At 36.3% G+C, this 14,274-nt stretch overlaps 1 protein-coding gene across 2 annotated transcripts in view; it reads right to left on the bottom strand.

The window, feature by feature from the left end:
* LOC122064305 overlaps nucleotides 1-11,014 on the bottom strand; it is a 21,362-nt gene extending 10,348 nt beyond the window's left edge. Inside the window, exons 1-2 of one of the 2 annotated variants that reach the window (XM_042628013.1) lie at nucleotides 10,759-11,014; nucleotides 10,056-10,222 (exon numbers count right to left, since the gene is read on the bottom strand). In XM_042628013.1, coding sequence (XP_042483947.1) covers nucleotides 10,056-10,103 — 48 coding nt within the window. In that variant the 5' untranslated portion in view covers nucleotides 10,104-10,222; nucleotides 10,759-11,014. The remainder of the gene's footprint in view (nucleotides 1-10,055; nucleotides 10,223-10,758) is intronic. The other variant, XM_042628012.1, reaches the window with a different exon arrangement.
* Between the last annotated feature and the right edge of the window lie 3,260 nt (nucleotides 11,015-14,274).

Here is a 14,274-nt window from a genome sequence, read left to right as displayed (position 1 = left end):
CTTCCCTTTCCCCTCCCCAATTCATCTCCAAATCTCCAAGCCTATCCCTACCTTTCCTACTTCTCTCTCTCTCTCTCTCTCTCTCTCTCTCTCTCTCTCTCTCTCTCTCTTCCTCTATTCTAGTCACAATTGATCTCCATCTCTTTCTCACTTTTATCTCACTTATTTTATGCTCAAGGCTATCTAAATTTCAAAAGTAAAGTCCCCAACTTTATTAGGAAAGCCTTCAACTGTTAATTATTAATTAACAACTATTAGTTAGTTAAGGTTGTTAGTTAGTTAGGTCTAATCCACTTGTTAGTTAATAGGTCATGTAGATAATAAGTTAAAATATATATATATATATATATCCTGAAATCTAATTAGGGGTATTTTTGTCTTTTAACCATTGTAGGGTCAGGGTGATTTAAAGTGGGGATACCAGACCATTAAGGATGCATCAGTATTTGGTAAGTGCAAAAAAAGGTTTTTGCCTTAGAAATTACCATTTTGCCCTTGAACCCTGATTTACCATTTTTTCATTGGACCATAATTTGACTTTTCTTTTAATTATCTGATCATAATCTTAACCTTAATATTGACTTATTTATTTAAGAATAATATATATACACATATATTAACTTATTATCCACATGGACAATTAACTAACAAGTGGATAAGAACTAACTAATTATTGCTAATTAATAATTAACAATTGAAGGCTTTCCTTTTGAAATTTAGATAGTCATGAGCATTAAGTAAGTAAAATAAATTAAGAAAAGTGAGAGAAAGAGTTGGAGATCAATTGTGACTAAATAGAGGAAGAGAGAGTTAGAAATGAAGTAGAAAAGGTAGAGATAGACTTGGAGATGAATTAGGGAGGGGAAATAGAAGCAAAAAATGTGACTGTATTACCTCTCACCCTCTATTTAAGAAAAATCAAAAAGAAAAAAAAAAGGTATTGTGGTGAAGAAAGAGGAGAAGGAAAAAGAAGAAAAATGAGTAGAAATCAACGGTTTGAACGATTTTCAAGATAAAGAGTTTTTAGCATGATTTAATTACTTTTTATGTTCTATTTGGGGGATAGATCATGATTTAAAGGTATAGGATTCTAGATTATTAGTTTGATGAGAGAGAAAATAAGATTTTGATATGTTAACAGTATTTTCTGGGTTGGACAGAACAGTAATCCGAGATTGTTCATATTATTGAATATAATTAGGGACTGTTTTATGATCTGAAATAATTATTGGGAGTATATACATGTGTTTATGTGACCTCCTAAAATTTTCATTAAATTCAAAGTTGATTTGATACACAGAAAAATTCATGTACTCAGATAAGTCACAGTCAGGGAAGTAATTTATACCCGAGAATGGGGGTAGTGACAGAGTAATATAAACTTTGAGTTTTTATTTGATTTTTTTATCATAACTTTTATGAGTCTTCTAAATTCCTCAAAAATTTGGAAGTGATTTGAGTTAGGGAAAGTGGTTTAATGAATTTTTCAAATTTATTAAACACAATCTGTTACAGTCTGAATACCTTTTTTAGGGGCATTGGTACCTGACCTGAGAAGGTCTTTTTGATGTTATATATATATATATATATGAGTTAGGCTTCAATGGAATCTAATTTCAACTTATTTGAAATTCCAAAGGTATTTATTTTCTATTTTTCTATAGCAGTAGGCAAAATAGGTTAAGGCAGAATTTTGGGAACGACATCAAGGTGAGTGGAACCTCTACCCTAACTTGCTTATGCTTATAAGATTATCCAAAAGAGAATTTTATGAATAGTAGATCTATTCTAAACTTGAATTTCATGGTGTTTTGACATTAAAAATCTGATTTTTGCAAACCTAATTTTATGTGCATGAGAGAATGAGAAATCAAATTGAATTTTGTTTCATAATTTGCATTATATGTACATAATAGAATTTTCTAAATGGAGCATTGATTACATAATGTCAATTACTAATATTACATGTTAAGTTGCGATTATGATTGCACGGAGTAGTGTACTATGTGCATTACATAATTCTTATACCACATGAGTTTTTGTCTATGCATATTTTTCAAAAACACTATTTACATAAATTTACTGTTTTGATGTATGAGAGGTGTTTGTTGTGGTAATAATGTTTTACGTTACAGGCATTGATGGAGGGTAGTGAGACTTCTTTGATCATTGCTTTGTTATTTATAATTATTTTGATGATTTTTACAAAAACTGAAACTGATTTCATGTTCACATAGAGACTAACTAGGGTGGAATGAGAGTATTAATCACACTTGAATTCTGAACTTGTTTGTATTTATATATATTTTTCGTTTTTGGGTGACTATTATTGTTATCTCGCCTTATCAACATTTGCATTATAATGTTGAGGTGAGGATTGATTCATTGGACTTTTTCTTAGTAAAACTATGAACTACTAGATGATGCAACCTACCATCGGCAGGATCTACCAATTGTTACTTGACCTTCGGGAGGTATGACGTGGTCTTTGAGGGGTTGGACATTACATAGCTTCTATGAGTTTCTATATGTTGAATGGAAGCGTGATGCATTGGCCATTCATGGATGATATTGTGAATTACTTGATTAGTTTCTTTTGAGTCATCACATATACTTACGCGGCAATATAAATATAGCAATGTAAGTAAGTGTGATATGCTTGTTCTTTTGTTTTTTTTTTTTTTTTAATTATATTATACTATATATGTCTTTCTTATTATTGATTGTATGATCGTTGTTTCAAACCTGTTTAGTGTGGTGGTTCTACTTACTAAGTTTCTTCCCAGAGACTTACCCTCATAACTTATAGATGACATTAGTGAGGACTACTATGGAGAGGACGTGAATGTTGAATCTATTGTTGATCAGCAAAAGGACATTGCTCATGGATTCGAAGAAGACCATGATTTTTATTTTTAAATGATGTAGACTTTGAGTTAGACTTTGAAGACGTAATTTAATCCACTACTTTAAGTTTGAAATTTGGAATAGATAATTTAACTTTGAATTTTAATATTATATTAGTTTAGTTAACTCTTACTTGCACTTATGTTGTGTGCGGATGCTACTCCGATTCATTATCGCCTAGAACTTAAGATCTTGTGGACCGTTGATGTCCAAGAACCCTAGGTCAGGTTTGGGGTCGTCACATCCAATCTCTGCTAACAACTTACATTCCTCCCAATCAGCAGGATTTGAATTCTGTCAGAGGGAGTATAGGCTCTCAACAAGGGGTCCCATTTCACATTGCCCCACCACCACCACCATCATATAGAGCTCGTCGACCTCTTGATGATCCTCCTTATGGAGATGAAAGAGAGGTCAAGTTGGATGTTATTGACTTCTACGGGGATAACAATCCTGAACAATACCTTGACTGGACTAATGTCCATAAGTTTTTCTTATGATGGTATGGTTTGACGAAGGCCAGGAACCTCTTATCTATTGAAGCCAAGATGGAGTATGGCTCAAATTTTCCTGATCAAGTATCAACAGCAAAAAACGAACCCTAGGCATCAAGTTAGTCAACATTTGGGCTGAAATGAGATAAGCCATGAATCAGAGATATTTGCCTCCAGACTACAAGCATTGTATGCACCTTCAGTTCTCACAGCTGAGACATGATAGTATGACCGTTGAGGAGTATCTGGAAAAGGTCTACTACTTAGCCACTAGGTATGACCTTGGGTGGGATGAAGAGGTGTTAGTTGCACAGTTTTGGAACAGGCTGCACCCTCAAATTAGTGCGGGATTGGCTACAGTCGGCTGCCTATGATGAATGATGCGGTACAAGTAGCATATCAGATAAAGGAGAGTCTAAAAAGGCCTTATAATTAGAAGAGCTTCCCAGAAGCTTTCTCCAAGGGTGATGGTGCAAGTACCATTCTTAACCAAAGAAGCCATTTAGTTAACCACAAGTTAAAGGGTCTCCTATGGCATCTTCCAGCCCATTATACTCCTCGTGGGCATCGATCTAACAGAACTACTTCGAAGCCAACGGTAGAGATACAATGCTTCAAGTCCAAGGGGTATGGACATTTTTCTGCTTAATGTGCTAACTGTCTGGTACCTTTTTTCTGATAAGAACAATCTTATATCTAGTGCATCAAAAGAGAACTGGAAGAATGAGATATTTTATCTAGAGGCAAAGCGTGAGCCCAGGGAAGCGGTAATAGTTATAGTGATGAGGAACAATAGCCTTACTAATTTTTCATCCTCTTTTGGCTACATATAAAATCTTTGAAGAGGATGATTGGCATTATAACAAAATTTTCCATAACCAGGGTAAAAGTGCAATGATTTTATGTACTATGGTGATTGATTGAGGCAATTGTACTCAAGGTATCGGGTTTCGACCCTTGGGGAGACCGAAATTTTGGTCGAAACCCAAAAAATTTTGAGGAAACCAGGGAATTTTTCCCGGTGGGTGAAAACTTTGGTTTCGACCCCCAAACTGTGTTTTTTTTTTTGCTTGATCTTTTGTGTACATCATATTTTAGACATTTCTAACAATTCACATAATTAGTTTAAAAAAAAAAAACACAAAGACATGCTTGTGGGGTGAACCAAAAGTTTGGTAATGTATGCTGAGTTGTTGACTAAAAGTTTGAAACTATACTATATAACTAAATAGTCTAAACTATATATAGTCTACAATCTACATCAATACATAACGCATAATACATAATACAAATCATCCAAAGCTGCCTTCCTTATGTAGATCAAGCAAGATCCAGCCTTAGATTCAATTTTGTTGGGCACAAAGTGGAAATCTTGAGTTTTTCCCCAAGTTTCCCACTCCATAGAGAAAAAAGTAAGGGGGAGAAGGTGGAATTTCTTAGAATAGGAGCCTTGGTTTCTTTTCAAAGTATCTTATATAAGAGCCACCTAAACGGTCGAACCAAGTGGTTCAATCAAAATTTCCCATGTTTCGGTCGAAATATGGAATTTTTCATCAAAACCCGTGACTTTTTAAAGTCACAGGATATATGATATCGGTCTCCTACGATACGGTCGAAACATGCGAAATTTCAACCATATCGGTCGAGTTCTTGAACCATGATTGTACTAACATCATTTCTAAGATGTCTTTGGCAAGCTTGGTTGAAGATAGAGCCACACCCAATCCATACAAGGTTATTTAGGTAAACAACACCAATCTCAAAATCCATGATAAGTATTGCTCACGTATTCCATTGCTGGGTTGATAGATATGGTGCAGTCTGACGTTCTACCTCCAAAGGTTTATCACTTTTTTTTTTTTTGAATAAAAACTCATTACTAAAGAGTGAAGAAACAGAGGCCCAGAGGGGAGAATATACAAAGAGAACCAAAAGGAAAAAAGTACAGCAACGCACCCACTTTAGAAGGAGTGGGAGGCATTCCAAGAGGGTACAATATGCTTGTTTTTAGGAGAGTCAACACATCTAAAGGGGACCGCAGACAATATACTTCTGATGTCAAAGGAGATGGAGTCCCAAATCTGCTGAAAAGATCTAAAGTTAGAAGTCCATCTTCTGAGGTTACACTCCAACCAAATATGATGAATATCAGCATCAAAAGCAAGTTTACCCACATGGTCACAAATAAAGGACCCTCCAAAAGTCAATTCACACACAAATCCACTCACGCTAAAAAGGCAAAACATGTCCTCTATCAAGACAACAACGAGAAAGAAGCCAAGACCAAATCCTAGAGGAGAAGGGCATATGAAGAAGAGATGATCCATTTCTTTAGAGGCATACTCGCATAGGATGCAAGAAAAAGGGACAGTAATGTGTCTTCAGAGGAAAGACTACGTTAAAGAACAACTGGACCTTGAGATCTTAGAAGATTGCAACAAAACTTCAAGCTAAAAAGACCCGAAGAGGATCAAACCAAGCAACTCGATCTCCCCTGCCAGTAAGAGTCCTAAGGTACTCAAGAGGTCAAACCAAATAAGGCCGAACTGAGGCGAGAAGATGGGAGGAGCCTAGGCATCACCCTGGATGATCACAGAGACCATGGCCATTCTATCAAAACCCAAACTATAGTAGATCTATCACCAACTAAATGAAGAAGGAAGCCAAGAGGGTGCTAGTCATCCAACCAAAGTCTAGTGTAAGCACCATAATCAATTAAGGAGGTGATAGTGCCTAAGGCAAGGGGCCTAAGCTTCAAAATCTTCTCCAAACCCAAGAAATATCTGATGACAGGGCAGCCATTCAAATAGAGTCTTTCCAAAGATGTCTAGAGTAGACCCAATCAACCCAAATAGTCTTTATTTTCAAGGCTAACCTCCAAATCAACTTGAGAACATTGGACAAGTTGATATCTTTATATGCCTTAACTCCAATCCTCCCTCATCTTTAGGGAGACAAACTAAGGCCCAAGAGATGGGGTCAAGGAATGTAGAGCAATCGGATCCTTTCCAAAGAAAAGAGCATATGAGGGCTTCAAGCTTCACATTGACTACCTGAGGAAGACCCAAAATGTCGGACCAATAAATGTAGGTGGACTGAAGAACCGATCTAATCAACTCAAGCTGGCTCACATAAGAAAGTAATTTACCCTTCCAAAGTTAGAGCCTCTTACGCATGAGGTCAAGCATGGGGGTACAATGAAGAGCAGTCAATTTGGAGGGGTCAAAGGCAATCCAAGGTTTTTAACCAGAAGTAGCCCAATAGAGAAACCAATCAACTCCTTCAGGAAACACTTAAGCTCTCCAAAAACCTTATATAAGAACAAGAGGGATTTAGTAAGATTTATGTAAAGCACAGACATATTCTCAAGTCCCAAGCTGCCTCAGATATGACATAAAATATTAAGCCGAAAGAGTGTCAGCCTTGAAGAAAACGACAAAGGCAAGATGGGAGAGTATTTTTAAGGCCTTACATTTGGGCAAGGTATAATGAGCTGTGCTGATCTGTATAGGATTGGATGCTTCTAGAGAGGACTTCAAGGGCTAAAGTGAAAATGTAGGGGGAGAGGGGACAGCCCTAGCGGATGCCATTAGACGAGGGAAAAAATTCAGCAGAGCTTCCGTTGGCAATCGCTGAGACATGGGAAGAGGAAATGTAGTGGTATACACAGTTAGTGAAAGTAGGGGGGAAAAGCCATCTTATTTATGACATTAACTATAAAGCCCCGTCTTAAGGAGTCAAAAGCTTTATGAATATATATATATATATATATCTTTATGAAAGCAGCAAGGGAATGGTTTTTTCCCATCAAAATCTCTCACAATCTCATGACAGAGGAGGATGTTGTCAGAAACACAACGACTAGGAACAAAAGCTGATTGGTTTTCACTAATTAGAGAATCAACAACCAGCTTAAGTTTATTAGCCAGGACTTTAGCCATGAATTTGCAGAAGACGGAAGTCAAAATGGAAGAAGCTCCTTCTTCCTTGGGAATGAGACAGAGGAAGGTATGATTGATTCCTTTCATCTGACTAGGGTTAAAGAAGAAGCTCATAAGGGATTTGATAAGGTTCACTTTGATAAACAAGAAGATAAGAAACTCATACTAAAGCCAATGGGGACCAGGAGCTTGGTTAGCCTTATAAGAGAGGCCATCTGGAATGGGAAAGAGGGAGGGGAGATATAGGGCCTAAAGAGCTGAACAAAAAACTCCACAGCAGAAGTTTTAATCTCATCCAGTTTATTTCCCGGGCCTAAGATCTTCAATTTCATTTTATTCTATTATATTTTAGAGTTAGATATGCTGGAGCCTTGTTTAGCGGTTTCCTAGTTTGAGTTGCTTTCTAATTCTATTTTAGGCAAGGATATCAACATAAGGTGACCCAAGGTGATGAAGTACGGTAAAAAAAATCAAGGCCACACCTTGACAAGTATGTTTCTAGGTTTAGATTAGGAGTCCTTTTTTTCCATGATAAGTAAACCTCCCATTGTTATTGAGAGGAGAGATTAGAGTTGAATGAAAATTGAATTGAGCTCGTCACATGGCTGTGGAGCAGCTGACCTGATCTTTGTCCAAACAAGTTAAAGCAAGGGGAGTAGTTAGTCATAGAAGAAGAAGAGGGATGATGAGAAATGAAGTGTCTTTTTTTAAATGAATTTTGTACCTGTTGTGTGTTGATATTATAATTATCAAGGCCCTAAAGCAACCCAAGGCGTTGTAAGGCCTCCCACACGCTTAGGCGACAAGGCGTCCGCCTAGGTACCCTAGGCATGCCTTGTGTGTGTGTGTGTGTGTGTGTGTTTTTTTGTAATTTTTGTATACATTATATCTAGTATAAAAATAATATAATAATGCTTACAACGTTACAGCAACAACAATATAAATTGGATCTATGCACTAATTAGCCACTATATCTAGCAACATCATTACAGTAACAACATTATTTAGAGGCAGAAAAAATGTAGTAAACATGAGAACTAAACTCGTGAAGTTTAATTTCTTTCTTAATTTATTTATTTGGGTACTAAACGATCCCATGATTCTCCTCTATACACAAACTTGTACACAAGCCAATTACAATGATAAAACAACATTATTTAGAGCAAAAAAAATGTAAATAAAAAAAATTGACTGCCCAAGGACCTAGGCGTCCCAAGGAAACGCCTAGTCCACCCAAGGTGCCTGCCTTGTTATGTTAGAATAAGGCGGGTGACCGCCCAGCCTTGGAAACCCATCCAGACACCTAGGTGATGCCTTGACAACTATGATATACATTATTGTAGCATTTATCCAACAGCCGCTGGAGCATTTGGCACAAAACGTTTGTAACATGTTATCAAAACCAAGAGGTCGAGTGTTCAATCCCTAGTAAGTACAATGGGTTTGTGTTATGTGTTCTTTTGCCCCTATGCCTTGGGCCTCTATACCTTGTGCCACATGATGGCATCACATGCAAAGCTCTGTGTGTATGTGTGTGTGTGTGTGCGCCTGCACGTACAGGGGGAGGGGTATTATGCATTGATATACATTGTTGTAGCCTTTACCTAACAGTTGACCTTTTGGGATAAATGGATGTAACAATATCATTATCAATTTATCCTCAATTCCTCACTAATAAATTTTATTAGGGAACTCTTAATGTCAAAATGAATGATTTGCAAATATCTAACCATAAGAAACTCGAACGATTCTCCCAGTGAGTAACCAACATCTACACCAGAAGGCATTAAAAACATCTAACGCTCAAATCAAGCATTCACAAACAGATGAAACAATGCATCTAGGAGATTAGAAAAATTAACAAATCAACCCATAACGAGTGCATTTTTCATCAGGTTGAAAGCCAACACGAGCTGACTAGAGTGAAAAGCTGTCAACCTAAAAACTGACAAGTAACCCACATTTCAACTGAAGCCAAGCAACCAAAGCCCAAAGCAAGAAGAATTATCAAAGCATTACACAACTCAGTAAGCAACTGTGGGCTTAGGTTGGGTATGGAAGTTTTGCATCCAAGTAAAGTAAGGGACACTACTGCAAGACCAGCAAAGAGAACAGATGTCGCTTTATGAAATCAGGGGACCCACTACTCAGAAATAATCAGAAAATAGGAATATACCTTTCTGCAACATCAACGAATGGACAAAGATGAACATAAGAGGAAAGTTGAAATTAGAAATCCATCTATGAGGGGGAAAAAAGACGATGAAAGAAAATTAACAAAAACTCATAAACAAGAGCATGAGAGAATGAAAAAGCAATTCTGAGCTCTTTGGAGCTCCAAATACTATTCTGGCCTTTTGTTTACAAGATAGAGGAAACACGAAAAACATATAATGAAAACTTTTAAATACCAAGATCCTACTGAGAAACAGAATGGTGATGAAAAACAGATTTAAGTCGATGTTGTTTCAATGACGCTAGCAAATAATATGATGTAAAAGATAAAAAAATGAAAGAGCAACCCAGTGCACAAGGCTCCCACTACTGCAGGGTCTGAGAGGGGCAAATGTAACAAACCCCAAGCATGTATATCCAATAGGCATTGAAAAAGCTACAATAAACAGAACAATTTTAATGGTAAAACTAAACAGAATATCCATCTTGTGATAGACATATTCGTTAAAAGAAGTCAGGAAGCTCAAAAATTTCTTACCAATTGTATATCTTGGCGTGAAACCCTTCTGACCTCTCCACTGGACATTGTTAATTGCAGAACCGAACCAGAACTAGCATGAATAGTATAACGAATGTCTGATTACGCCTTCATACATGAACTAAGAGGATTCTAAGGAGTTCCCTGCATGTCAATGATACTCCCTACTACAACAACAAGAAAACGGGATTAATTCTTTTACATGGTCATTATAACAAATAGATATCAAGAAAAACTGTGACCTGATATAGAAACAGCTAAACATAAAAGAGTCCAACATAAGCTGATCGCTACATGGGTTTGCTTAGATTTTCTTGAAGAGTTGTCCTGCAATTTCCAGTACCGAAATTCTCCAGCCATGAAAAAAAAAACAGAACATAGCTCTCTTTCAAGAAATCAAGGGAGAGAGAGAGAGGAGGGGGGGGGGGGGGGGAACCCAACATGCAACAAGAGAAAACCCATTGATTCTTTTTTTTTTTCTTTCTCATAATTAACTTATATACCAAAAAAATGAATAATTAGAAATAGATAGAACCTTTCTGCTCAGTTAAGAAACAGAGAACTCATTAAAGGATACCAAAACCCAGAAACCCATTAAGAAAAAAAAGTATATAAACAAAAAAGAACGAAACCCTTATCCCAAACTCAAAAAAAAAATTGGATTACAAAGCAATTCTCAGCTCACGGAGGCTCTGAACATTACCGTTTTCCGCCTCTTGATTAAATTACAGAGCTAGCTCTTTCTTCAATCCAGAACAAGGTGGTCACTTCAATGGTGTGATCCAAGCTCTCTTCAGTGCAAAAGATTAAAAAAAAAAAAAAAGTCTCTAACTTTAAGGGTTTAAATACGATTCAGATCTGATAACGAACAGAGACGAAAGGGAACGAAGGGCGTACCAAAACAATCAAGGAATGAAGAGAAATACACAGAGATAGAGAGAGAAAGTGAGAGGTATTTAATTATTAATATTGAGGTTGCAAACTGCGATTGAAACTCAGGTGGGTTTTGGAGACCCTAGATAGCCACGTGTCCAAGGATAATTGGGCCTCAGTTTGAGATTCCGTACACTTGAGTCATCCTATGTGTTGTAATCTCCACCCATCAGCTCATCTTCACCGTTCATAATAGCAATTTATCTGTTTTGATATTCGAGAGTGGGACCCATTCTCCCTGGAAATTGAAACACGTGAGCAATTTATGGAAACTAATTTGGGCTTGTGATAATACTACAAGGACAAGAAAGGAAGAGAAAATCAATAATCCAAAACTCCTCCTCATGGGAAACAAAAGATTTTGGTCTCAGTCTTCACACATCCTTGTAGAGACCACCAGATAGATAGGGAGATGGCTTACTCACATTAATCTCGTTGACCCAATAATTTGGTATTTGCAATGCCACCCAATCACTGAAAGGTATTTTGATTTGGACTTTTTCTTATTTAGAAGTCAATGAAAGAATTAAGATTGAAAAATAGTGATTTTTTTATATTTATTTTGTTTTTAATTAAGGGAGAGGTTCCCTCAAAGGTAGCGTGGTCATGCATCAACACTGAGACCAATGAGAATTCATTCGCACATAGAAGCATCAATAAGGGAAGGATTTAAGTACAAGATGGGACATTGATTAGTATTGTTATTATCAACGTTTAAAAGCTCTAAGAAGGATTGGTCTATGTTGATTCTGGTTTGAATCATTTTAGAATCATCCAAGAATTAGTCAAACTTTGCTTGAATTGATTGTATTCGGTTTAATTGGAATTAACCTTGTTTGAAAATCATAAATTGGAGGAATAAGAGGATACAGATCTGAATTTTCAAAGCATGAATCCAATCAAGAGTGGTTAATGTGGCTTATCTTCCCAAAAGATCAGCTAGCATCCTCCTTCGGTTATAATTGATGACTCATCAAGTGGACTCATAAGTTAACAGGTCCACTTGAGTCATCGAGACTTTACTTTTTTTTTTTTTTTTTAAACAAAGTGGGATTTAGAAACCATATATTAGGGAAAAAGAATTATGGTAGGATAAGCTACCATTTTTGTATTTATCTCTTTTTGCCTCGCATAAAATGGCCTCGATGTCCTCTTCACTTAAAATAAGTACAGTTTTTTTTAGGTAAAAAATGAAAGAGTACAAGTGTTTGATATTAGATACATGATGGGAAGGCTAGAAAAAGAGGTCTGAACATCTACATATGGGGTGATTGTATGAATCATAGAGAAAATTTCATATATTGCATTATAAACTTTTTATTATTTCTGTTGTTCTTGCTGTTGGTATCCAAATAAAGAAAGAAGAAAGTGATGAAAACTATTGAAGTAATAGTGTCCATTATTGTTGGAATTCCCACCTGGACTGGGCCCTTAAATGGATCACCATAACTTTGGAGCACATGATACCCTCTTCCTTATCCTTTTTACAAAAGATAAATTAAGGGTTGCTTTAGTAAATACAAAAGGAGAAGTATGGGTTCCTCAGTAATTAAATTAACCTAAACACCTTTATGGTTAACCTTTTGGTGTTTGTGTGTGGTTGGATTGATTACCAAAAGAAAAAACCTAAACACCTTTGTTTCTTTTGTCGTTTGTTCTGAAAAAGACAATTTTGTGCACTTAAGCTTTCACTAAATATAATTTGTTTAGTGGGTTTCGCTTGTTATGGGTGTTGAAGTAAAAGACAAGCCATTAAAGTTGACTTGGTTATAAAATAATTTTTGTGAGATAAACTCATTTTGTGAACCCAATCCATATGAAATTTAGAATACCAATCATATTGGAACAAATGATTGGACCAGTGTTTATTCTAAAAAAACTTTAAAGGGCAATTTCTTAAAAATTAGGACTAGTGGATAAGCATTCAATGGAATATAATGATTATTAATTATAGTTTATCTTATTTTTATGGACTAATTATGTGTTCATGTTTTTTCCTTTGTATGAATTTGGGAAAGTAGATTGACTCAAAGGTCTTCATGCACAGGCCAAGACCATTGTCTCCATTTAACTGTTGAACAAATCAAATAGGCTTTGAATTTACATCCACCCATTTGACACTAAAAATAACAATCTTCTAAAATAAATCATAGTAACTTGTTGAGTGGCATCTACTCTTTGGTTCACATTTCTGAATATCCCATTCTAAAGAATGTCAAAGCATTACCCTGAAACATGATTGCTATACTTTAGCTTCTGCTTCCCTTCCAATTTGCAATAAAATTGTTCTAACGATGACATAAAAATGGCGGTTAACCTTCGTGTAACCATGTCTAATTACAAGGAGTTGACAAAGTCTATGTGGCATAAAAGAAAAAAAGGACATATTTTTTTGTCCTGGAGTAAGCCCCTACGCCCAAACACAAAGGTGCAAAATGACCACTGCAACTCTCCTGGATGATGTTCGAGCATGCATTTTCATTGTCTGGAGCGGTGACCACACTCCAAGACAGAATACATTTCTCCCAAAAACAAATACCATCATAAAAAGACAACATTATTATGATGTTAATATGAGACTTGCATCGCATGCCCCTGCGCCCAAACAAGGCGGTGCGAAATGACCACAACACTTCTCCTCGGACAATGTCTGAGCATGCACTCCCATTGTATGAGGCGCTGACACAAGGACCATGCTCCAGGATAGAATACAATTCTCCCAAAACAAAATACCATCATAAAAAAGACAACATCATTATGATATTGATATAAATACCTTGCCCCCATGTACTAAGGTCAAACTGAAGATCTGCCAAAATGGATGACAGTTCCATGTAAATAGTGCATGGTTACACAGAGCATGACCCTTTTTTTTCTTTTGCTAGTCCATTGTAAAATGGTTTGTGTTTATAATTTTGAAAAAGTGATTGATGTCTATAAGCTCAAATCTTGATGCACCATATAGTTGATTTGGATTACAAAATTTAGTGTATATGTGGCCAAGGGTTGTCCTTGGCTCCATGGAGAAAGGCTCTATCAACATGACTCAAGCTTCTTGTTTTTAGGGGTACTGAAAATGACATGTTTGTTGTATTAGAAATAATTGCTAATGCAAATTTCCTATTTTGCAGAACTACCATGGAAGCATGCATTGTTGTTTTCTACTTGATGGCATTCCAATGAGGAACGTATGCATATGGGCGTAGTGATCAATTGGGCTACTCCCTTTTATTTGCAAGGAGTAATTCAACTAGTCTATGAGGATCTATGGTTTCATCTCTAGTCT

The sequence above is a fragment of the Macadamia integrifolia genome, unplaced genomic scaffold, assembly GCF_013358625.1.
Source record: "Macadamia integrifolia cultivar HAES 741 unplaced genomic scaffold, SCU_Mint_v3 scaffold1601, whole genome shotgun sequence".
NCBI lineage: Eukaryota > Viridiplantae > Streptophyta > Magnoliopsida > Proteales > Proteaceae > Macadamia > Macadamia integrifolia.
The sequence above is the reverse complement of the archived record's forward strand: the minus strand, read 5'-3'. Positions and strand labels throughout refer to the sequence as shown.